General features: G+C 49.7%; 1 protein-coding gene across 2 annotated transcripts; it reads left to right on the top strand.

Annotated features, from left to right (window-relative positions):
• Positions 1-3,769: 3,769 nt before the first annotated feature.
• CCM2L (CCM2 like scaffold protein) lies at positions 3,770-24,088 on the top strand. 2 transcript variants are annotated; one of them, XM_083744374.1, is made up of 10 exons: positions 3,772-4,107; positions 11,326-11,493; positions 12,686-12,769; positions 13,415-13,598; positions 16,432-16,934; positions 18,155-18,290; positions 20,130-20,193; positions 21,420-21,567; positions 22,302-22,440; positions 22,681-24,088. In XM_083744374.1, the coding sequence occupies exons 1-10, from the start codon at positions 4,078-4,080 to the stop codon at positions 22,992-22,994; spliced, it is 1,770 nt and encodes a 589-aa protein (XP_083600500.1). In that variant the 5' UTR covers positions 3,772-4,077; the 3' UTR covers positions 22,995-24,088. The 2 variants fall into 2 exon arrangements, with proteins under 2 accessions (XP_083600501.1, XP_083600500.1); XM_083744375.1 differs by lacking the exon at positions 11,326-11,493 and having other exon boundaries at positions 3,770-4,107.
• Positions 24,089-25,031: the final 943 nt, after the last annotated feature.

Genomic DNA, 25,031 nt, shown 5'->3' with positions numbered 1-25,031 from the left:
TTTATACCCCGCCCTTCCCGGTTCAAAAACCGGGCTCAGGGCGGCTAACAACAAATTTAAAACAAAAAAAATTCCTTCCAGTAGCACCTTAAAGACCAACTAAGTCAGTTCTTGGTATGAGCTTTCGTGTGCATGCACACTTCTTCTGTATCTGAAGAAGTGTGCATGCACACGAAAGCTCATACCAAGAACTGACTTAGTTGGTCTTTAAGGTGCTACTGGAAGGAATTTTTTTTGTTTTGACTATGGCAGACCAACACGGCTACCTATCTGTAACAAATTTAAAACACTTAATTGTATTAACAATTCTGTCATAAGACAAACAAGCAGGACTACAATGACAAAAATTAAAGTTTCCAATTTAAGCAGATGCCTGGGTTAAAAAAGCACAGAACACTTTCAAACAGATTAAACCACCAATGGTTTTAGCAGCAGCTCCCATATCATTTTTCACTTACGGTATGCAGCTTGGCAGATTTGCCTTTGGTTTTCCTTTTTGGGGCAAATCCAAAGTCACTAGACAAAAAAATGTGAGATTGGTTCTGCCTGAGGGCAACATCAATGAGAAAGGTGCCCAGAGATCTTGGAATCAAATCACCTCTGCAACTTACGGTCAAGCCAAGTTTGGACAAGTCCTTCTGACTCCCAGCTGCCGGGAGCTCCCTTGCCGTTACGTCCTGCTTGTGGGAAGTGATGTGCTCTTTAAACAGTCATGGCTTCCCCCAGAGAATTCTGGGAGCTGTATTTTGTTAAGGGCACTGAGGGTTGTTAGGAGATCTACTATTCCCAGAATTCCCTGGGAAGAGGGCTTGATTGTTAAACCGCTCTGGGAATGGTAGCACCCGGCAGGGAATAGGAGGGACCCTAATTACTCTTTGGTGGGACGCAGGTGGCACTGTGGGTTAAACCACAGAGCCTAGGGCTTGCCGATCAGAAGGTCGGCGGTTCGAATCCCCGCGACGGGGTGAGCTCCCGTTGCTCGGTCCCTGCTCCTGCCCACCTAGCAGTTCGAAAGCACGTCAAAGTGCAAGTAGATACAGTAAATAGGTACCGCTCCAGTGGGAAGATAAACGGTGTTTCCGTGCGCTGCACTGGTTTGCCAGAAGCAGCTTAGTCATGCTGGCCACATGACCCAGAAGCTGTACACCGGCTCCCATGGCCAATAAAGCGAGATGAGCGCCACAACCACAGAGTCGGTCACGACTGGACCTAATGGTAACGGGTCCCTTTACCTTTAATTGCTCTTTAGCACCTTTAACAAACTACAGCTCCCAGAATTCTTAGTGGTAGCCGTGGCTGTTCAAAGTGGTATCATGGTACAGTGGTACCTCGGGTTACATATGCTTCAGGTTATATACACTTCAGGTTACACACTCCGCTAACCCAGAAATAGTGCTTCAGGTTAAGAACTTTGCTTCAGGATAAGAACAGAAATTGGGCTCTGGCGGCACAGCAGCAGCAGGAGGCTCCATTAGCTAAAATGGTGCTTCAGGTTAAGAACAGTTTCAGGTTAAGTACGGACCTCCGGAACAAATTAAGTATTTAACCTGAGGTACAATGTACTTTAAATGCATGGTATGGCTTCAGCCGGAGCCGACAAGGCTGTTTTTATGGTCTTCCTTCTTAGGGGTCATTTGCAAGGTTGCCGGCCTTTATTCCAGATTAATGCAAAGATCAGATGCCTGCGACGCAGGAGAGGTCTCTTGGTGGCTACTAGCCATGATTACGCTTGTCATCTGACCGGCTCTTGGCCGGCACGCTGTCGTTTCTCATGTCCAGGCTTCCTGCCATTTCACGCAATTAAAAAGAAAGAGAGAGATAAGTTACCAGCTGCGTTCGGAGCTGTTGCCATTTCTGGACAAAGGGACAGTGCCGATCTGTTGCAGGAGGGGAGAGGAGGTGCCGATTTCCAACATTTCTCCCCAAGGCAGAGAAAAACAAAATCATCTCTTGTTGTAGGGTGGGGAGGCAAGTGCTCAATGCCTTCTCGCATTCTGCCTCAGCGCTGTGAAAGAAGTCCCTGGATGAAATCCGAATGTGCTCTTCACATTGTCACATCGCTGGCTCTTTGGCAGGGAGGGAGAGCAGAGTAGGGCCGTGGCTCAGGAAGGAAGGCTTTGCATGCAGAACATCTCCTTCCTGCACTCCCGTTCCCTTCCTGGTACTGCTGCTTAAAAAAAATGAGTTCAGGTAAGAAGGCAGGGAGCCAATGTCAGACGGAGTCGACAGCATTCCAAGCTCGTTTTTGTTTGGGACCTTTATAATAATAAAGAAAGAATAAATTTTTATTTATACCCTGCCCTTCCCGGTTCAGAAAACCGGGCTCAGGGCAGCTAACAACAAATTTAAATTGATGCAATAAAAACCAGCATAAAACGTGAATAACAATCATTTCAGAATTCAAAAATCAATTTAGGGGGGAAATCCATCCAATAAACATTAGATTATCACCAGGGCTAGCTGGCTAAATTAGTCCTATTTGGGCCAGCGGGGAGACCAGGGGAGAATTAGCTGTGGGATCCCAGAGCAGGTAATCTTCATAAAAAGGGGAGGGCGAGGGAAGGAAGGGGAATAAAAGATTTGGCAAAGTTCAAGTTGAAAGCCAGGCAGAATAGCTCTGTCTTACAGGCCCTGCCTGTAAGGAAGGAAGGAAGTTAAATTCTTCAGTACCCTGGTCTCCTGGGACAGAGCATTCCACCAGGTGGGAGCCATCACTGAGAAGGCTCTGGCCCTGGTGGAGGATAATCTGACTTCCTTAGGGCCTGGGAACTCTAAACTATGATCACTGCCTTCCCACCACATGCACGAAATAAAGGTGTGCAAGGCAGCTTATAATGAATCAAATCATAACAAGGGAAATAAGGGGAGATAGGCGTAGCTTAGTGCGGCATTCGCCAACCTGGTGCCCTCCAGCTGTTTTGGACTACAATCCCCATCAGCCCCAGCCAGCAGAGTGGATTCCCATGTACCTCCCACACCCAGGAGATTCCATTCTTCCTGACTTTGCATTGTAGGAGGGTTGGACTAAATGACGCTCAGAACCCTTTTCAACTCTACAGTTCTGTGACTCTGTGACTTGACCGGTGTTCTGATCCCACTGGAAAACTTGTATTTCTTGTTTCCAGGCTCGTCCTCACTTCCACCCATCCCATACCTAGAAGGCACGGGTCTAAGTAATTTTGCTTTCTCCTGGAAAGCCCATTCTTTAGCACTAAAAAGGTAAAGGTAAAGGGACCCCTGACCATTAGGTCCAGTTGTGGCCGACTCTGGGGTTGCGGCGCTCATCTCACTTTATTAGCCGAGGGAGCCAGCATACAGCTTCCGGGTCATGTGGCCAGCATGACTAAGCCGCTTCTGGCGAACCAGAGCAGCACACAGAAACGCCGTTTATCTTCCCACTGGAGCGGTACCTATTTATCTACTTGCACTTTGTTGCTTTCGAACTGCTAGGTTGGCAGGAGCAGGGACCGAGCAATGGGAGCTCACCCTGTCGCGGGGATTCGAACCGCCGACCTTCTGATTGGCAAGTCCTAGGCTCTGTGGTTTAACCCACAGTGCCACCCGCGTCCCTCTTTAGCACTAAATCAGAGCAAATGTCAATCTGGATAAAACATAGTTGGCATTTGCTGTGTTTCAGCAGTAAACAGTGGGTTTACCTTGGGGGAAAGTGCCAGGGCAAGAGGAATTGTGGATGAACCCAGAAATTTGATCCTACCTTGTTAGTCCGCCCCCCCACCCCCCACCCTGAGGTTTTTGAACAGAGGTTGGGTGGCAACCCAGCAGGGATTCTTTAGCTGTGGTTCCTGCATTGCTGAGGGTTGGTATGGATGACCTTTGGGGGTCCCTCTCAATTGTACACTTCGATCCTTCTCTGACATCCAAGAGCCCCTCCGAGCCCCTTGCAGTTCCACAGCAGCTCCCATCTGCTTATCAATCCCAGGAGGGGCAGGAACTTGGCAATTTGACATCAGGGCCGGTCGCTTGGTGGAGTTTCCGACACAGGATGGAGGAAACAAAGGATGGCTGGCGTAAAGGAAAAGCCGCCTTCCTGGGGCAGGAGCAGAGCGAGGACGAGGCATGGAGCACGAAGCAAAGAAAGGCAAGAAGGTGAGTGCGGGGGGGGACGCCGTATGGGGGTGCTTTTCTGTGAGTGGGTGCTTTATGGGGTGAAGGGATGACACACATCAGTTTCCACCTCTCCAACCTGATGAGGAAGGCTGAGTTGTGTTTCTGGGTGCAAAACAGATCCTTAAGGGTCTGTTTGGTCAAACTCATGCTGGTAGCTTCGAGAACACTGTCCCACCATCTCGTCCTCTGTCCTCCCCTTCTCCTTGTGCCCTCCATCTTTCCCAGCATCAGGGTCTTTTCCAGGGAGTCTTAAGGGATCCTGCAGCAGCCAAGTGTATAGACCAGGATATGGGTAGGCAATTAAGGCCCAGGGGGCCGGATTCGGCCCAATCGCCTTCTTAATCCGGCCAGCGGACAGTCCGGGAATCAGCATGTTTTTACATGAGTAGAATGTGTCCTTTTATTTCAAATGCATCTCTGGGTTATTTGTGGGGCATAGGAATTTGGTCATTTCCCCAAAAAATATATATAGTCTGGTCCCCCACAAGGTCTGAGGGAGAGTGGACCAGCCCCCTGCTGAAAAAGTTTGCTGCCCCTGGTCCAGGTGTTTCAGACTAAAACTCCCATGTGTTGTAGTCCAAAACATCTCACACCCACCAGGCTGGCATGGGCTGTGTAAGGTGTTCGGGGAACCCCAACTGCCCTATGCAAACGCCACACAGCCTTTTTCCTAAACCACAAAAAGGATTCGGCCCTTAGAAAGGGGGAGGAGCCAGCAAACAATGGTGCCACCACTGTCAGCATGCCGTGAAACGAGACAGCCGTGCACCACAGAATCTATTTTGGAACTGCCGTTTCCATCACTGTTTTCTGCCCATCCCCAGCCCCATGTCGCTATCTGGTGACTCCCAGAGCTTTGATTGAGCTGGCCCCAGAATTCCATCCTGCATGTTGAGTGCCAGGGTTTGCAAAAATAAGTGCAATGCATCAGAGCAAACTGAGTAATTACCTGTGACTTTAATCAGGGGCGTAGGAGGGGGGTGGAGGAGGCGGTCAACCCTGGGTGCCACTCCGGGGGGGGTGACAAGATGGCCCCTGCCTCCTCCCAGCTGTAGAACTGCCGAGGGCGCGCACAGTCCGTATGGGTGCCGCTCACACGGTGTCTGTACGGGCTGCCACTCTCGCACGCCATCCATATGGGTGCCCGTACGAGCCACCGTGCGTGTGCACTCCATACGGGATGCTGCACATGCGCAGTCCGTACGGGATGATGCTCACCCAGCAGCCAGTACAGCCACCATGCAAGCAGCAGCCCGTACAGAGTGTCACGTGTGGCATTCCGTACGGACTGCGCATATGCAGTATTCCACATGGAGTGCGCACGCATGGGATGCCGCACATGCACAGTCCGGATGGGATGCCGCATATGCAGGTCCAGTCAGAGAAGGGGTCATATAGGCCACTTGGCCCGGGCCTCCGATTCCAAAGGGGGCCTCGGTCAGCATATTCACAATCGCAGGGGATGCACTGGGGCGAATGCAGAGGCGCAAAGGTGTGGCGGCGGTGGGCGGATTCCCTGGGGCCTTGGCTGGCAGCACGAGAGAAAAGCTTCCCTGGTGTATAGGACTTCAGTTATCCCCAGGGTAAAAAAAAGAGGGGTACATTATCTACCTGGCCCGGGCCTCTGCCTGGCTCTGCAAGGCCCTGCGCACATGCGCACTCCGTACGACACGCTCCCGCCCCAGGTGCCAGAGAGGGTTCCTCCGCCACTGACTTCAATCAATCTTGGGTTAGGTGGCCGGTCTCTGCTGCTGGTGTTGGTGCCCAGCACATTCACATTTTAGAAACAAACTGTTACACATCAGAATGTAGGATGCTGCCTTGGACTGAATCAGATCATTGGGCCATCTCTCCCAGTACTGCTCACACAGGCTGGCAGCAGGTTTTCAGGGCTGCAGACAGCCTACATTCCCAGCCCGGCCTTGGGAAGTAATAGTCCTACTCTATTTTTCCTGGGTCAGACCACACCTGGAGTCCTGTAGCCAGTTCTGGGCACCACAATTTAAGAGGGATTTTGACAAGCTGGAAGGCGTGCAGAAGATGATCCAGGGTCTGGAAACCAAGCCTGATGAGGAATGGTTGAGGGAGTTGTGTATGTTTAGCCTGGGAAAGAGGAGACTGAGAGGACACAGGATAACCATCTTTAAGTATCTGAAGGGCGGTCACACAGAAGATGGAGCAAAGTAGCTTTCTCCTGGTCTAGAGGTGGGCACGCGAACCAATGGCTTCAAGTTACAAGAAAGGAGATTCCGACCAAACCTGAGGAAGACCTTTCTGATGGAAAGAACTAGAGAGAGATATGGGGGTTATGTTCTTACGTTTTATTGCATGGTGTTTGTGCAGGTAATTCTATGAACCGGGATTCAGCCATAGACTCCTTCAGAATCACCTGAAAGCTGTTCACACCTTACTTACCTGGCATTGACAGTCTCACTTTGTCACTCACCGCAATTGAGATGCCTTCAAGGTAGAGGAGCACTGGAATGGGGTGGGCGGATGTGCTCTCTGCACATGATCAGAGGAGCTCCCCAAATAATAATAATTAATAAATTTTTATTTATACCCCGCCCTTCCCGGTTCAGAAAACCAGGCTCAGGGCGGCTAACAACAAATTTCGTCGTTTAGTCGTTTAGTTGTGTCCGACTCTTCATGACCCCTTGGACCAGAGCCAACCAGGCACTCCTGTCTTCCACTGCCTCCTGCAGTTTGGTCAAACTCACGCTGGTAGCTTCGAGAACACTGTCCAACCATCTCATCCTCTGTCATCCCCTTCTCCTTGTGCCCTCCATCTTTCCCAACAGCAGGGTCTTTTCCAGGGAGTCTTCTCTTCTCATGAGGTGGCCAAAGTCTTGGAGCCTCAGCTTCACAATCTGTCCTTCCAATGAGCACTCAGGGCTGATTTCCTTCAGAATGGAGAGGTTTGATCTTCTTGCAGTCCATGGGACTCTCAAGAGTCTCCTCCAGCACCAGAATTCAAAAGCATCCATTCTTCGGCCATCAGCCTTCTTTATGGTCCAGCTCTCACTTCCATATATCACTGCTGGGGAAACCATAGCTTTAATTATATGGACCTTTGTGGCAAGGTGATGTCTCTGCTTTTTAAGATGCTGTCTAGGTTTGTCATTGCTTTTCTAAAACACGTAATTGATGCAACAAAAAACAGTATAAAATACAGTATAAAACATGAATAACAATAAATCCAGAATTCAAAAATCAATTTAGGGGGGAAATCCATCCAATAAACATTAGATGATCACCAGGGCTAGCTGGCTAAATTAGTCCCACTTGGGCCAGCGAGGAGACCAGGGGAGAATTAGCTGTGGGATCCCAGAGCGGGTGATCTTCATAAAAAGGGGAGAGGGAGGGAAGGAAGGGGAATAAAAGATTCGGCTAAGGCAAACAGGCATTGAATTGGCCAACAAGTCCCAGGACTCAGCCCAGGCTCATCTCAAGCCTTGCACAATCTTTTCAAGAGAAGCGAATGTGCTTGCCGTTCTTGGTTTAGCTTTGGGAATTGGGGGCGGGCAATGATGTCTTCTCCCCCGCCCTGCCCACATCCTGAGCAGATGGGCCTGGGTGGCCTTTCCCCACCCTGTCACAGATCCAGCAGCATCCGAAGCCTCTGGGGATACATTTCCCCTCCAGCTGCCCAAGGCGAAGCCCAGCTGTCAGCCTGGGCTCCTGCCCGAAAAAACAGCAGCAGCCGATCCCGAGACCGGCATGTTAAATTGGTTTGCTTGGGCATCACCCATGGGGCAAAGAGAAGGCAGTTGTTGGGGGCCTGAAGCAGGTGATCTCAATGTCCCCCCTGCCTCCTCTCTTAACTGTCTAGAACAGGGGTCCCCAAACTAAGGCCTGCGGGCCAGATAAGGCCCAAGAGACTCATTTATCCGGCCCACGGAAACCCTAGCCGCCCACTGCCACTGCCTGCTCTTACCAGCGCTGCGCAGCTGCCCACTTCCGGGTCGGAGGAGCACCAGAAATAGCTTGTGCGCATGTGCAAGCATTATTTGCACATGCGCAAGCGTTATTTGAGGTGCACATCTGGGTCAGAGGAGGCCCATGCACATGCGCACAAGCTATTTCCAGTGCTCCTCCGACCCAGAAGTGCGCCGAAAATAGCGTATGCGCACACGTATGGGCACGCACTCCCCCGCCCTCCGGCCCAAGGCGTGGTAAGTTTGCTGACCCTTGATTTAGAGGCCTCCTGATCCATCGTTAGGTTTCCCAGTTCAAGCCCCACAGAAGTGAACGGGAGCTGCAAAAGATCCCACATCAGTGAGATTTTTGCACAGGGAAATTTCCCCAGGGGTGTGTGTCATATCTGCAAACCCCTGCACCTGAAGGATCCATCCACCTCACTTTGTGGCCAGGTGACCTGTTGATGGAGAATCCATCCTGATTTCTTTGCAGGGAGTTTGGGCAACACCGACTGTTTAATGAACGTGCATTGCAATTTGTTCGCAATGACTATCTTAATGCAGTGGTTCACATACTTTTCGGAGCTGCCTCCCGCTTGGCTCCATAAATGCCGTGGACCCCGGTGCCCTCTACCCTATAGAAAGCACCATCCAGAATAGTGGTTTGCATGTTATAATAATAATAATTTATTATTTATACCCCGCCCATCTGGCTGGGTTTCCCCAGCCACTCTGGGTGGCTTCCAACAAAGTATTAAAATACAGTTGTCTGTCAAACATTAAAAGCTTGCCTAAACAGGGCTGCCTTCAGATGTCTTCTAAAAGTCTGGTAGTAGCTGTTCTCTTTCACACCTGATGGGAGGGCATTCCACAGGGCGGGCGCCACTACTGAGAAGGCCCTCTGCCTGGTTCCCTGTAACCTCTCAGCAAGGGAACCGGCAGAAGGCCCTTGGAGCTGGACCTCAGTGTCCGGGCAGAACGATGGGGGTGGAGACACTCCTTCAGGTATACTGGACCGAGTCCCTTTAGGGCTTTAAAGGTCAGCACCAATCCTTTAATTGTGCTCAGAAACGTACTGGGAGCCAATGTAGGTCTCTCAGGACCGCTGTTATGTGGTCTCGGCGGCTGCTCCCAGTCACCAGTCCAGCTGCCGAATTCTGGATTAGTTGTTGTTTCTGGGTCACCTTCAAAGGTAGCCCCACTAAAGAAGATAATAACACAGTAAAATTCAGAGCAGTAACAATTAATTGCACAAAATCCAATTAAAACAATTAAATTAAATTAAAACTAATGATTTTGAAGTCTGATGGTCATTGACCTCTTATGCCCCCTGCCTCTTAGTGTCCCCCACTGCCCCCCCCCCAGGAGTTGCTACTACCCACCTGAGGAAACCACAGGCTCTTTTTAAGGAAAGGGCTGGTGCTGTGATGCTTTTATGATGATCTGCATGTTTCAATAGATTATAGATAAATTCTATTGATGTTTAATTGTTGCCTGGAAAGCATGGGGCGAAAGGTCAATGTGGATGAGCCCTTAACATGTGGAACTGGATGAGATTAGCTGGAAACTGAGGCAAAACCTCTGGAGAGAGGAAGGGGCTACCTAGCTGCTTTCTGGGAATGTGAGAGGAGAGTCTGTGCGGAGTGACAGAGCCTGGGCTTCCTTGCCCAGTGTCATTTCTTCTTCCTCCCTGTTGATTGCTGTAGCAGGAGCAAAGATAAATAATGCAAAATAGCAATGATATGCAAATTGCATTCAATTAGGCTGCAGGCTTTTTATTTCCTTGATACAGAACTTAATTTGGCCTTCTGGCAGAGAGCGTGCTTGGAGCCATCTGCATTCATCACCGAGTCTGGATGAAGCCATGGAATCATAGAATTGTGGGGTTGGGAGGGACTCCCAAAGGTCATCTATTCCAACCCCCTGCAGTGCAGGAATTTCAGCTAAAGCATCCCTGACAGATGGCCATCCAACCTCTGCTTGAAAACCTCCACCACCTTCTGAGGAAATCCGCTCCACAGTCCACGGTCAAACCGCTCCTAGTGTCAGAAAGTTATTCTTAATGTATAGTCGGAATCTCCTTTCTCGTCATTTGAATCCATTGATTTAAGCCTTACTGTGCTGGTCCCGTGAGTCAACCGAGATGCGAGGTCCAAGTCCGGTCCGGGGTCAAAGGTGCAATGTGGAGGCAGTCCGTAAAAGCTGAACCTGGGTGCAGGGCAGGGAGTCAGGTGAAGTCAGGAACAGGCATGCAAGCCGGGAGCCAGGGCGGGTCAGGAGCTCAGGCAGGAAAGCAGGACAGGGTTCATGCAGGAACTAGCAACCAACAATGTTGCTCCCACAACTTGGGACTGGGGCTGGCTGGCTTTTATCTGCCCCGAGGCATAGGGTGGCCCTGATCCTCTGATGACTCGCCTCTCCTGGCCTGGAGGCGAGCACTCCTCCTGCGGGAACTTAGTTCCCTCTGCCTCTCTGCCCTGAGCCTCTGCAGCTCAGGAGAGGCTGGAGGGTTACTGGACCCAGAGGCAACCTCAGCTTCCCCTGACGGGGCTGAGAGTGGAGCACCTGCAGGTAATGGGTCCTCCATCACCTCAGAAGCCAGAGCAGGCTCAGCTGGTGCCGGCACCTGAGGATCCAGCACAGGTGAGGACCCTTCAGGCTCAGGCCCCAGCCCCAGCTCAGCTGGATCTGGAGGCGGGGAATCTTGCGCAGGCTGGGATCCCTCAGGTTCAGCATCCGAGTCCGAATCCCAGGCCATGACACTTACCTTCTGCAGCAACAGCAGCAGCAGAAAACAAGCTTGCCCTATTTTCCATGTGATTGCCCTTCAAATATTTGAAGACGGCTACGTCTCCTCTTCTCCAGGCTAGCCATACCCAGCTGCTTCAACCGTTCCTCATCAGCCTTGCTTTCCAGACCCTTGAACATCTCAGTCTCCCTCCTCTGCACACCTTCCAGCTTGATCTAAACCAGGGTTCCCCAAATTTGGGTCTCCAACTGTTTTGGGACTACAGTTCCCATCACCCCTGGTCCAGTGGTCCTGCTAGCTAGGGATGATGGGAGTTGTAGTTCAACAACAGCTGGAGACCCAAGTTTGGGGAATCCTGGACTTCTGTTTATGCAGCCTGGGATTGCATCGGCTTATTTTGCTGCTGCATCGCACTGTTGGCTCATGTTTGCAACGAGGGCATCTGCCAGCATCTGGAGCCCGTTCTCCATCACCCTCCTGTTGTGACTTTACTGACGGGGCCTCTGCTTCTGCCTGCTTCCCCAACAGGGCTTTGTGTCACCAATCAAGAGGCTCGTCTTTCCAAAGGCAGCCCGAAGGCAGGCCCTCAAGAGCAGCCTCTGCCGCCGCCCTCTTCACTCCGTCCCGCTCTACCCTCCCGACTATCTCATTGACCCTCAGATCCTCTTGCACGACTACGTGGAAAAGGAAGTGAAGGTGAGGGCGCCCAAGGGAGTGCGGAACTTGCTGGTGTCAACGCAGCAGCTGAGGACCGCGTGATACATTTTCTGCCGGTGTGGATTTTGAGCGGAGGGTTTTCCCCTTGGTTCTGCATTTGTGAGAACTCAAGCTTTAAGTGTGCTATACCTTATGTTCCTATGCAATTAAAACTTCCAAACTATTTGACAGCCTAAAATGACGCAAAGTGTGTTCTGGATCTGCGTTTTATACACACACACACACAGTATATATATATATAGATATAGATATATTATTATTATTATTATTATTATTATTATTATTATTATTATTATTTATTACTTATACCCTGCCACTGGGCGGCTTTCAACAAAATATTAAAATACAGTAACGCATCAAACATTAAAAGCTTCCCTAAACAGGGCTGCCTTCAGATGTCTTCTGAAAGTCTGGTAGTTTTTGTTCTCTTTGACATCTGGTGGGAGGGCGTTCCACAGGGCGGGTGCCACTACCGAGAAGACCCTGTGCCTGGTTCCCTGTAGCTTTGCTTCTCACAGTGAGGGAACCGCCAGAAGGCCCTCGGCGCTGGACCTCAGTGTCCGGGCAGAACAATGGGGGTGGAGACGCTCCTTCAGATACATTGAAGGCCGTTTAGGGCTTTCAAGGTCAGCACCAACACTTTGAATTGTGCTCAGAAACGTACTGGGAGCTGTTGCTACCAAAGGTTAAGAGGTAGCAAGATGCTCTAATCACTGAGCAGCTGGAAGTCATTAAGCTTCCAGGAATGTGAGTTTGTATAAATAGTCAGTTCACCCATGTGTTTGTCCTTTTGGGCGTGTTTGCTGATATGTGTGGTTCGTCACCAGGGTTTTTTTTCTTTTGTAAATAAACCTTTTCTTTGAGTTCCAAACCGCTTGCTCCAAGATTCCTCTTTGAAAAGATACTGCCTCTCCTGCCCTTCTTAAACCACTGCGCGAAATGCTCTGCTGTAATGGGACTTGTGACGATGGAAGCGCACTGGACATTTACTTAGCATTAAACTAATTAAAGTTTAATGGGACAGGAGCCAATATAGGTCTTTCAATCTGTCCTCCTCACCACAGATCTATCCAGACAGACCCCTCTGCTTTCAGCATGGAACCATCACTTAGGAGATTCCTGCCTTAGCCTTGTCCCACTTTATCGTGGCTTCTTATCTCTTTATCTCCAGTTTTTAGGTCACCTGACTTGGGTAACGACTTCCTTGAACCCCTCCAGCCGTGACGAGCTGTTGCAGCTACTGGACACCGCAAGGGTAACCTTCCAATGTACTTCAATGCGCTTTGGTGTTGTTCAATTAACGGTCATATGCTTGGAACGGAAACTGCCCGCTTGGGAGGACGTGAAGGGGTGCAGAGGTGCTGAAGAGACTTGCGACAGGCGCCACTAGGGAGAACCCCTAGGATGAATAAGTTATGAGGCCATGTCTCGGCTGCCAAAATAACTTGGGCGTCTGGGATGCTATAAATCCCAGGTGCTCCACGCCAGATGACAAAGCATCCGGGGCCAATCCTTCTAATCCCTTTCTGAAGCTACCTCTCAGGTGGTCATCATCAGCACAACATAAGCATGTATGTTTAGGCTCAGAGACTATTCTGCCTTTCCCTGTGGTGTGTGGCTTGGCTGACTTGCCTGAGTTATCCGAGTCAATTTCATAGAAGTGTGGAGTTGGGAGGAACCCCAAGGCTCATCTAGTCTAAACCCCTGTGCTTTTCTGCATTGATGGGATGGCCTCATAGTCCAGTTTCCCCCAACTTGGAGTCCTCCAGGGGCTGATGGGAGTTGGGGTCCAGAGCAGCTGGCCTGGAGGACTACAGCTTGGGAAAGCCCTTCCCAGGGATGCGAAACTGGGCACCATTTAACGGGCTCCCACCCCCTTTTTGCTCCACCTTTCCTGCAGCAATTGAAGGAGCTTCCTCTGAAGACAACCGCAGAGCAGGATAGCATCTTGAGCCTTTCGGCCCGCTGCCTGCTTCTTACCTGGAGGGACAACGAGGAGCTCATCCTGAGGATCCCCACCCATGAAATTGCAGCTGCCTCCTACCTGCGGGATGATGCCCTGCACCTCCTGGTACTCAAAACAGGTGTGGCTCAGTTCAGGTAACCTGGAGGATTCCCGACTAGAGAATTCCCACCTGGTTCAAAATGGATCAGGCCACTTGCAAGCCATGAGCCTTAGGACAGAATGTGTGTTTCTGCATGTGCTGGCTCAGTTGGTACACACTATTTGCAATATCTTTCCCCTTTTCTCTTGCAATGTTTTTTTATACCTTATATACATTTTTATTTTAAAAAAATTAACATATCACTTCCAACAGTCATACTTCTCACTTTATACAGTATTTTGGACTTCCATCAACACCTCTGATGAGTTTCCGTTTTTATCACTTATTCTGCATTTCTTACATATAATTATCCTTAACTAATAATAATAATAATAATAAATTTTATTTATATCCTGCCCTCCCCAGCCAAAGCCGGGCTCAGTGCGGCTAACAACAATCAAATAATGCAACACTCTAAAAACATTTCATTATAAAAATTAATAAAAATCAAATTGATGGCAACCATTAAGCAAAAATTCTGTGCAGATTGCCTAAGGAGGTCCTCTTCTTGCAATATTTCAGATAATCCACCTTAGAATCATAGAATCATAGAATCATAGAGTTGGAAGAGACCACAAGGGCCATCGAGTCCAACCCCCTGCCAAGCAGGAAACACCATCAGAGCACTCCTGACATATGGTTGTCAAGCCTCTGCTTAAAGACCTCCAAAGAAGGAGACTCCACCACACTCCTTGGCAGCAAATTCCACTGTCAAACAGCTCTTACTGTCAGGAAGTTCTTCCTAATGTTTAGGTGGAATCTTCTTTCTTGTAGTTTGGATCCATTGCTCCGTGTCCGCTTCTCTGGAGCAGCAGAAAACGACCTTTCTCCCTCCTCCTCTATGTGACATCCTTTTATGTATTTGAACATGGCTATCATATCACCCCTCAACCTCCTCTTCTCCAGGCTAAACATGCCCAGCTCCCTTAGCCGTTCCTCATAAGGCATCGTTTCCAGGCCTTTGACCATTTTGGTTGCCCTCCTCTGGACACGTTCCAGTTTGTCAGTGTCCTTCTTGAACTGTGAGAAACTTCTTTTCTCTTGCAATCATTTTTATTTGGGTTTTATGGAATTGATACAAAGAAGTAGCAAGAACAAGTCTAAACATTTCTCTCTAATTTCTCCTGAGTTCAGGCGTTCGGCCAGGATAACCGGCTCTCCTTGTGAACGCCCAGGATTTGCTCACCTGGTTACTTTTAGCAGCATGGGTCTTCCATTCCCAAAACGCAGCCTTATTTTGCAAACGAGCTGTTGCCAACTTGAAAGCAAATGAGCATTGCTATCTCCCAGCCTAACCTGCTTCACAAGCTATCTGAAGAAGTGTGCATGCACACGAAAGCTCATACCAAGAACTGACTTAGTTGGTCTTTAAGGTGCTACTGGAAGGAATTTTTTTTGTTTTGACTATGGCAGACCAACATGGCTACCTATCTGTAACTGCTTCACAAGGTTGTTCTGAGGTTAGACCAATAGAAATCCATTCACTATTATCCTGACAGGTTGGAAATAAGCAAATACAGCCTCTTCTCCATTGGAGTTCCCTAAGCACAACCGCTTGTCGTGCATAAAATCGGATAATTGCAGAGGTGGACGGGACCCAGAGGGTCATCTAGATCAACTCCCCTACAATGCAGGAAAACTTAAAAACCTCTGCTTAAAAACTTCCAAAGGAAAGAGAGTCCACAACCTTCCGAGGGAGTCTGTGTTAGAGTTGTTCCCTGATCTGGATCTTGTGTACGAATGGTGGGTCTCCACTGCAGTAAAGTGCTTCAAAGTTTTACCGCGGTTCAATAAACTTTCCTTGCTCTGGTCCCAAAAGGGGATCCCAAATTGTTCTTCCTTTCAGAACTTCAACAGCATTTAGTGAGCTTTTCTTGGACTCTGTACTTCTGCTGATGCAGCCTAGAATTGTTGCTGTTTAGTCGTTTAGTCATGTCCGCCTCTTCGTGACCCCCTGGACCAGAGCACGCCAGGCACTCCTGTCTTCCACTGCCTCCCGCAGTTTGGTCAAACTCAGTGGCGTAGCGTGGGGGGTGCAGGGGGGGCCGACCGCACCGGGCGCAACATCTGGGGGTTAGGGTTAGGGGGCGCAATCCATGGGTTAGGGGGCGCAAATTACTTGCCTTGCCCCGGGTGCTGACAACCCACGCTACGCCACTGGCTTCGAGAACACTGTCCAACCATCTTGTCCTCTGTCATCCCCTTCTCCTTGTGCCCTCCATCTTTCCCAACATCAGGGTCTTTTCCAGGGAGTCTTCTCTTCTCCTGAGGTGGCCAAAGTCTTGGAGCCTCAGCTTCAGGATCTGTCCTTCCAGTGAGCACTCAGGGCTGATTTCCTTCAGAACGGATAGGTTTTGTTATGTACTATGTTGAATAGGATCCACAATGCAGCAGTCTGATTGGTCCTAGAACAATAGGATCCAAAATGCAGCAGTCTGATTGTTCTTGGAACAATAAGATTTAGAATTCAGCAGTCTGATTGGTCCTAGAACAATGCAGCAGTATGATTGGTCCGCTGGAGTCACCCAATCCAGCTCCAGGTGGAAGTGAATCCACAACCTGATTGGCCTACAGGAGAATCCCGGAATTAGCCAATCACATGCAGCCCATTGTGTAAATAATGTATATAAAGTAGATATTTTGGGGGAACATTCATTCCTCACTACTATGAGCTGAATAAAGAGAATGAAATCCACACTCGACTCCGAGTATATTTCAGGTTTGATCTTCTTGCAGTCCATGGGACTCTCAAGAGTTTCCTCCAGCACTGTAATTCAATTCTTTGTGTTGTTGTTGTCCTTATTATTTCCAGGCTTGGGAGTGGACCCGGTCCCTGCAGGAGGTAGCGCGGATGTTTACCCTGGAAGCACCCAAGAGAAGAAAGGAGGGCCAGCTGAGAAGAGACTGGCAGAACCCCGGCAGCTGGGGGGCACGATGGAGCGACGCCACACCATCTGCAGCCTGGACTGGAAGATGGCCCGGGGCGGGCCGGAGGGCAGGCCCAGCGGAGGGGGCAGCCTGGAGCGGAAGCAGGGCACGGGCAGCTGGGAGAAGAGGCAGGGTCCCGCAGGCGGCAGGCCCTTCGGGAGCTGGGAGCGCAGGCAGACCTATAGCGGCAGCTGGGAGCGCCGCCCCACGGGCAAAGCTGGGGGCAGCTGGGAGAGGAGGCGGCAGGCCTACAGCGGGAGCTGGGAGAGGGGCAAGACTTGGGGCAGTTGGGAGCGCCGGTGGCACACTGGAAACAACCCCCTGGACCCCAAAGAGCCCAGCCCCGAAGCCTATTGCAATCTCATCATCCTGGCTGTGGCTAACAGGGTGAGCGGCCAGAAGCCCGGTCTCGTCCACTCTTCAAGATAGACAATCTCTCTCTCTCTCTCTCTCTCTCTCTCTTTCATATTTTTGAAAGCTTTTTTTATGAATCAGCAAGATGGAAAAAAATGATCTGTATAAAAACAAAAGCAGAAAAAGAAGGGGGGAAGCATGTATATGAAAACAAAAAAGGAGAAGAAAAAGAAAAAGGCAGGCCTAGATAGGGATGTTTTTTAATGTTTTATTATTTATATATATATATGTTAGAAGCCACCCAGAGTGGCTGGGGCAGCCCAGTCAGGTGGGCGGGTTAATAATAATAATAATAATAATAATAATAATAATAATAATGGAATAAAAGGTAAAGGTAAAGGTACCCCTGCCCGTACGGGCCAGTCTTGACAGACTCTGGGGTTGTGCGCCCATCTCACTCAAGAGGCCAGGGGCCAGCGCTGTCCGGAGACACTTCCGGGTCACGTGGCCAGCGTGACATCGCTGCTCTGGCGAGCCAGAGCCGCACACGGAAACGCCGTTTACCTTCCCGCTGGTAAGCGGTCCCTATTTATCTACTTGCACCCGGAGGTGCTTTCGAACTGCTAGGTTGGCAGGCACTGGGACCGAGCAGCGGGAGCGCACCCCGCCGCAGGGATTCGAACCGCCGACCTTTCGATCGGCAAGTCCTAGGCGCTGAGGCTTTAACCCACAGCGCCACCTGCGTCCCTAACAATAATGGAATAGGACATCCCTATTTTCATCGGAAGGGACTCGTATGGCGCTGTGGGTTAAACCACAGAGCCTAGGACTTGCCGATCAGAAGGTCGGCGGTTCGAATCCCCATGACGGGGTGAGCTCCCGTTGCTCGGTCCCTGCTCCTGTCAACCTAGCAGTTCGAAAGCATGTCAAGGTGGAAGTAGATAAACTGGTACCGCTCCGGAGGCAAGGTAAATGGCGTTTCCGTGCGCTGCTCTGGTTCGCCAGAAGCGGCTTAGTCCTGCTGGCCACATGACCCGGAAGCTGTACGCCGGCTCCCTCGGCCAATAAAGTGAGATGAGCGCCGCAACCCCAGAGTCGGTTACGACTGGACTTAATGGTCAGGGGTCCATTTACCTTTTACCTATTTTCATTGGAGGAATGTTGGAGGGTATGATATACCACCTAAATAACCACGTCCTTTAGTCTGGTCACAAATGATGAAGCAACTCTGGAACTTTCTCCCTTGGGTGCAGGACATGGCAGAGGAATCATGTGCTCTCATCTGCCAGGTTTTCCAGATAATCTACGGGGACCAAACCATTGAGTGTGTGGACCGTGCTGGCTATCACTACACATCCACCATGAAGCGTCCTTGGCTGTCTAGCCGGAGTGAGTACATTTAGGGAAGCTTTTAATGTTTGATGCATTACTGTATTTTAATATTTTGTTGGAAGCCACCCAGAGTGGCCCAGAAAGCCCAGCCAGATAGGCGGGGTATAAATTATTATTATTATTATTATTACGCAACCACCTTTGTCTAAGGCGGTTAAATGAGTCAGCTCATTTATTTATTTATTTATTTGAACAATTTATATACCGCTTGACTGCAAGCGTCTTTAAGCAAATTACAAACTTGCAATGGTGAAAAAATCAGTTGAAACTATTCAGAGAAATATAAATGCTTGCTGGAATGAAGAACTTGAGTCAAGAGGGGTCATGTCTGACCTCAACTGGAAATGAGCTCCACAAAACTGGGTGCATGATACTTTTGCTTTTGCTTTCTTTGCCGATCCCTCGTAGCCGAGTAAGATTGTCTTCTGTGAACACGGTCTTAACGGTGTGTCCATAAGTGACTGTGGAGGCCAATTCTGGACCCACACGTCCTTCCACAGTGGGGACATTGGTTCCCGGGCGGGAGTTGATCACGGTGTGGATTTGCCAAGCATGCCTTCCTCTTAGCACGTTTCTCCCTTTTGTCTTGAGTTCGAGTGACACCTTTGGTAAAGGCTGTTCTCCAACTGGAGCACTTGCAGGCCAGTGTTTCCCAGTTGTCGGTGTTTATACTACATTTTTTTTTAGATTTGCCTTGAGAGAGTCTTTGAACCTCTTTTGTTGACCACAACGCTTTGCATTTTAAAGTTCGGAATAGAATGGTTGCTTTGGAAGACAATAATCAGGCATCCGAAGAACATGACCAATTCAACAAAGTTGACGTTGAGAAATCAATACTACCCCAGTATTTTCTGCTGTGACCAACAGTGACTGAACTGTTGTGCCCAAAACTACTGTATTTTTTGCTCTATAAGACACACTTTTTCCCTCCTAAAAAGTAAGGGGAAATGTGTGTGCATCTTATGGAGCGAATGCAGGCTGCGCAGCTATCCCAGAAGCCAGAACAGCAAGAGGGATTGCTGCTTTCGCTGTACAGCGATCCCTCTTGCTGTTCTGGCTTCTGAGATTCAGTATATATATTTTCTTGTTTTCCTCCTCCAAAAACTAGGTGTGCCTTGTGGTCTGGTGCATCTTATAGAGCAAAAAATACAGTAGGTATGGGTCTTCAGATGAGTAGAACAGTGCCATTGGTTCCTGAATCTCATTGCAAGCAAACATTTTTTAGCAATGCAAACACCCTTTGGTTAGTGATTAAAAAAAAACTGGTGGAAATAGTTTTATGGGTGCCTTCCATATACTTTAGGCCAGTGTTTTTCAACCTTTTTTGGGCAAAGGCACACTTGTTTCATGAAAAAAATCACGAGGCACACCACCATTAGAGAATGTTAAAAAAATTAACTCTGTGCCTATATTGACTATATATAAAGTAATTCTCTTGAATAGGAATCAAATAAACACAAAGAAAGTATTTTATAATTACTTTATTATGAAATAGTAAGTAAACAGAAATATGAAGAATTATAAAATACTTTATTTTAAAATCTTTTGAATTTTTCAATTTTTCCCACGGCACACCAGGCAACATCTCGCGGCACACTAGTGTGCCGCGGAACAGTGGTTGAAAAACACTGCTTTAGGCTACGACATGCCTCATCCCTGACCACTGGGCTTGGCTGACTGTGGATAATGGGATTTGTAGTCCAAAAAATCTGCCAAGTACTGCATGGGCTGCCCCTCGGCCACCTGATGGTTGCAAAGGGTGGAGGTTTGAGGTCTGACAGCACAGAAACCTGTTTTCTAATACCCCGTTTAACCCCTTGTGCTGTCTTCTTCCAGGTGAGAGCTGTCGGACGGATGGGACGTACGGCTATGATGCTGATTTCAGCTGCTGTAGCTCTTTGTGAGTCCTGCCCCCCCCCCCCACTGGTAGCAAGCGGGATGTCTGGCTGGGGCTTATGGGAGTTGTAGTCCAAAATGTCTGCTCCGGCTGGGGACTGCTGGGAGTTGTAGTCCAAAATGGCTGCACTGGCAGTGGGGGCTGATGGGAGTTGTAGTCTAGAATGGCTGCACTGGCAGTGGGGACTGATGGGAGTTGTAGTCCAGAATGGCTGCACTGGCAGTGGGGGCTGATGGGAGTTGTAGTCCAGAATGGCTGCACTGGCAGTGGGGGCTGATGGGAGTTGTAGTCTAGAATGGCTGCACTGGCAGTGGGGACTGCTGGGAGTTGTAGTCCAGAATGGCTGCACTGGCAGTGGGGGCTGATGGGAGTTGTAGTCCAGAATGGCTGCACTGGCAGTGGGGGCTGATGGGAGTTGTAGTCCAGAATGGCTGCACTGGCAGTGGGGGCTGATGGGAGTTGTAGTCTAGAATGGCTGCACTGGCAGTGGGGACTGCTGGGAGTTGTAGTCCAGAATGGCTGCACTGGCAGTGGGGGCTGATGGGAGTTGTAGTCTAGAATGGCTGTGCTGGCAGTGGGGACTGCTGGGAGACGTAGTCCAAAATGGCTGCACTGGCTGGGGACTGCTGGGAGTTGTAGTCCAGAATAGCTGCACTGGCAGTGGGGGCTGATGGGAGTCGTAGTCCACAATGGCTGTGCTGACTGCAGGAGCTGATGGGAGTTGTAGTCCCAGGGCACAGTGGGGAAGGCTGACCTAGTCCAACCCCTCCTTGGCAATTGGGGAGTGGGGAGGAGAAGGAGACCTTCTTGACAACATGAGATGGGAAGGTGTCCCATTAAACTTTAATTAGTTTAATGTAAATGCCCAGTGCGCTTCCATCGTCACAAGTCCCACTACAGCAGAGTATTTCGCACAGCAGTTGAAGAAGGGCAGGAGAGGCAGTATCTTTTCAAAGAGGAGTCTTGGAGCATGCGGTTTGTAACTCAAAGATAAGGTTTATTTACAAAACAAAAACAACCCTGGCGAAGAACCACACATCTCAGCAAACACGCCCAAAAAGGAGGAGAGAAAGGGAAGAACAAACACACAGGAGACTATTTATACAAACTCATGTTCCTGGAAGCCTAATGACCTCCAGCTGCTCAGTGATTAGAGCGTTTCTGCTACCCTTTAACCCTTTGATAGCAACAGAAGGGTTACTGATCCGCTTGCTCCCTTCTTCCCTCAGCGATGGTTCCCACGACACCTTTGAGGCCTGTTGCAGCGACACTTCGTCCCCCTCCTTCCATCAGTCCCATCACAGCCTGGCCACGGCCTGCAGTGGCAGCGATCAGAGCAACATTGGCCTGGAGCAACTACAGGACTACATGATCACAGTGAGCGGAGTTTGTGGGGGTGGCCTGGGGGGGGGGGGGAGATGCGCTTTGGGTGCCCTGAATCCATGAGCCTTGCAGTCACTGGGTGCTTCTAAAACCTCCTCCTGGGAACTGTCCGTTTGCATTATTACTGCAAAAATCAAAATTACTACAAAAGATACGATTTCACCTATAGATGTAAACATAGGCAGCATGATAGTTTATAGCACTACATAGGCATGGAGCAAGTAGATAGAAGAAAGATACACACACACACACACACACACACAGTGCTTTTGGGGGGGACGCAGGGGTACACATACCCCTAAACATTTTGTGAATCTAAGTTTGGCCTCATTGAAGGGCAGTATTTCAATATGAGTAGGAAAATGAGAGTACCCCTAAACATTTTTCTTAGAAAAAAAAGCAGTGTATGTGTGTTTTTCTGTTTTACAATTTACAATACTCATTTTACATCCTTAAGATATCAATTACTTCCTTTATTCTCTTTCCATGGTCCATTTTACATATCATAAATCCCTGCATATTTTGCAAAAACTATACCAATCAGTATTCCATTGTTGCATCGATCAAAACTTATTTACACCATTTTCAGGTGTACACAATTATTTCCCCTATATTCAATACGTTTTCCGAAAGAGGTGCAAGACGTCTGTTTTTACAGTTCCCTCCTTGCAAATGATAAATGTTTGTCGTTTGGTGTGACTGTCCTGCCTGTTTGTCTCGCCCCATAGCTCAGGAACAAACTGACGCCGCAGGAGATCCAACAGTTTGCCTTCTTGCTGAGAGAATACCGGATGGGTCTGGCGGTGGAGGGATACTGTGCCGGCCTCCTCCAGCTCTACGGAGAAAAGCGGAAGTTCCTGCTGCTGGGTAAACCTCTGTTTTTGGTGGGGCAGAAGAGGGAAGAGATGGGGAAATTGCCGCTGGGGGAGGTCAAGTCACTTCCATACATCACTCCTGGGAAAACCATGGCTTTAAGTATGCGGGCCATTGTTGGCAAGGTGATCGGGTGATGTTTTGCCCTTTGGGGGATTGCAGGGATGGGCTCCTGGTGGACCAAGGAGCCTTCGCCCATTCTCCCTGGCACCTTTCTCTGTTCTGCCTCCACAGGGATGCGCCCCTTCATCCCTGACCAGGACATTGGCTACTTCGAGAGCTTCCTGGAAAACATCGGTATCCGCGAAGGAGGGATCTTGACGGACAGCTTCGGGCGCATCAAGAAGAGCATGAGCAACACCTCGGCCTCCGCCGTGCGCAGCTACGACAGCTGGTCCTTGCGCTCGGAGTCAGAGTCCTTCAACCGCATGATCACGGACATCACCCACGACATCGAAGCCCTGGCGAGGGATGAGGAGGAAGAGGAGGAAGACGGCGAAGACGACAATGGCAGCAGTGGCAATGATGATGAAGACAACTACCTGTGAGGAGGGGAGACCACTTGGGCCTCAGGAGAGCCAGGAACACTGAAAGCTCTTGAAAGCGCTTGAATATGAAGTCAGACAATTGGTCCAGATGGCTCAATATGGTCTATACCCACTGACATCAGCTTTTTAGGGTGGGTCTCTCCCCACCCTATTTGGAGAGGCTGGGGGTTGAATTTGGGTCTTTCTGCAATTAAAGCAGATGCTCTACCATTGGGCTGCAGTCGTGGGGCAGCCAATCCTTATTTCAGCCTTCTACTCAATGAATGAGGGACAGCACAGGGTGGTGCTGTGGTTTAAACCACAGAGGCTAGGACTTGCTGATCAGAAGGTCGGCGGTTCAAATCCCCGCGACCGGGTGAGCTCCCGTTGCTCGGTCCCTGCTCCTGCCAACCTGGCAGTTCGAAAGCACGTCAAAGTGCAAGAAGATAAATACGTACCGCTCCGGCGGGAAGGTAAAGGGCGTTTCCGTGCGCTGCTCTGGTTTGCCAGAAGCGGCTTAGTCACGCTGGCCACATGACCCGGAAGCTGTAGGCCGGCTCCCTCGACCAATAAAGCGAGATGAGCACCACAACCCCAGAGTCGTCCGCGACTGGACCTAATGGTCAGGGGTCCCTTTACCTTTTTACTCAATGAATATCTGGATCCTGCACACCCTCCAATTGCCCCTATTTGCCAGGGACAGTCCCGGATTTACAGAAGCCATCCTGGTTTCTGATTTGATCCCAGAATGTCCTGCTTAGCCTTAGGATGTCCCTATTTTCATCAGAGAAATGAAAATAAGTACCAAACCAAAGAGATAAGTCACTATACGGCCTTTAGAAGACATTTGAAGGCAGCCCTGTATAGGGAAGTTTTTTAATGTTTTCTGTTTTTATATATGTTGGAAGCCTCACAGAGTGGCTGGGGCAGCCCAGTGTGATGGACAGGGTATAAATATTGTTGTTGAATAAGACATCCCTATTTTCATCGGAGAAATGTTGGAGGGCATGGATCCTGGCGAGCAAAGGTGAGCCACACCTTTCTCTCCCCACCTGCTCCCCAGTTGCGAAACTGATCTGCGTTGGAACATCCATGTTCCGAGGCAGTCTACCATTCAATATTGTAATGGTTCTAGGGGTTGCTCGTGCGTAAATCGATGCCACACCTGGCTGGGTTACCTGGGTGAACCCTTTCTGTCCAGACAGCCACCCATCCGTGGCTGTCTCAATCACTGGCAGAATCCGTCAGTGGGCGTTTCTTGAACTTCTTCCAGCAAAGAAGCTCTTTGACGCCTAGTTGCCGCCTACTCTCCCTGTGCGGAAGCTTTCTGCGCAGGGAGGGTGTGGGCAGCGGAGGACCCGTGCTCTCCCCGCTGGTCTCCGGCAAGGAGTCATGGAGCCACCTCACCGATTCCCCCATCTGCCCCCCTTCTCCACTGGTGCTACGATGAATTCCTTCCCCAGAAGATGGGCTGCTTCTCTCCCTCCCGGGACGCTCTCCGGAACCCCTCTGGAGCCCTCCCTCTCCCTCTGGCTCCAATGGCAGTTCCCTGACAAATATCATTTGCTGAGCGGTGGGGTTGAGAGAAGCCTGTGGAGCTCATGTCCTGCCTTTGAATATCCCAGAAGGATCTGGTTGTGCAATGTGAGAAGCAGGATGCTGGACTAGAAGGACACCTGGCCTGATCCACCAGAGATCATAGAATTGTAGAGTTGGGACCCGAGGGTCATCTAGTCCAACCCCCTGCAATGCAGGAATTCTGCCTAGGTTCTTGCACCTGTCCCACCCCATGGCTTGCTCTCTGCAGCTCGAGTTCGTCCTACTGGTCTGCTAGGTTCAGGAGAGTCGCCTTCAGATGGACTTCCGATGTCTTGTCTTGTGAAGTTGGTCAAGCGCCAAGCAATTTTTAATAGAGCAAGACTGCCCTCTGCTGGTCTCTTGCAGGACGTATGCAGTGAGCTTATAACGTGATAACCAAGACAGGTATCACATTGCCGCCTCGTTTGCAAGAGACTCAAGCTTTTACAATCAGTGCAACGGCAGGGTTTTTATGTTGCT

This window comes from Podarcis gaigeae, assembly GCF_964106915.1.
Source record: "Podarcis gaigeae genome assembly, chromosome: 6".
In the NCBI taxonomy this organism is placed as follows: Eukaryota; Metazoa; Chordata; class Lepidosauria; order Squamata; family Lacertidae; genus Podarcis; species Podarcis gaigeae.
This window is presented reverse-complemented; position numbering and strand designations above follow the sequence as displayed.

Coding starts and splice junctions, on each gene's coding strand:
- CCM2L (XM_083744374.1), top strand. CDS start 4,078: ATGGAGCACGAAGCAAAGAAAGGCAAGAAG. Junction 20,194..21,419: donor TTCAGCTGCTGTAGCTCTTT/GTGAGTCCTGCC, acceptor TTCTTCCCTCAG/CGATGGTTCCCACGACACCT. Junction 21,568..22,301: donor TACAGGACTACATGATCACA/GTGAGCGGAGTT, acceptor CTCGCCCCATAG/CTCAGGAACAAACTGACGCC.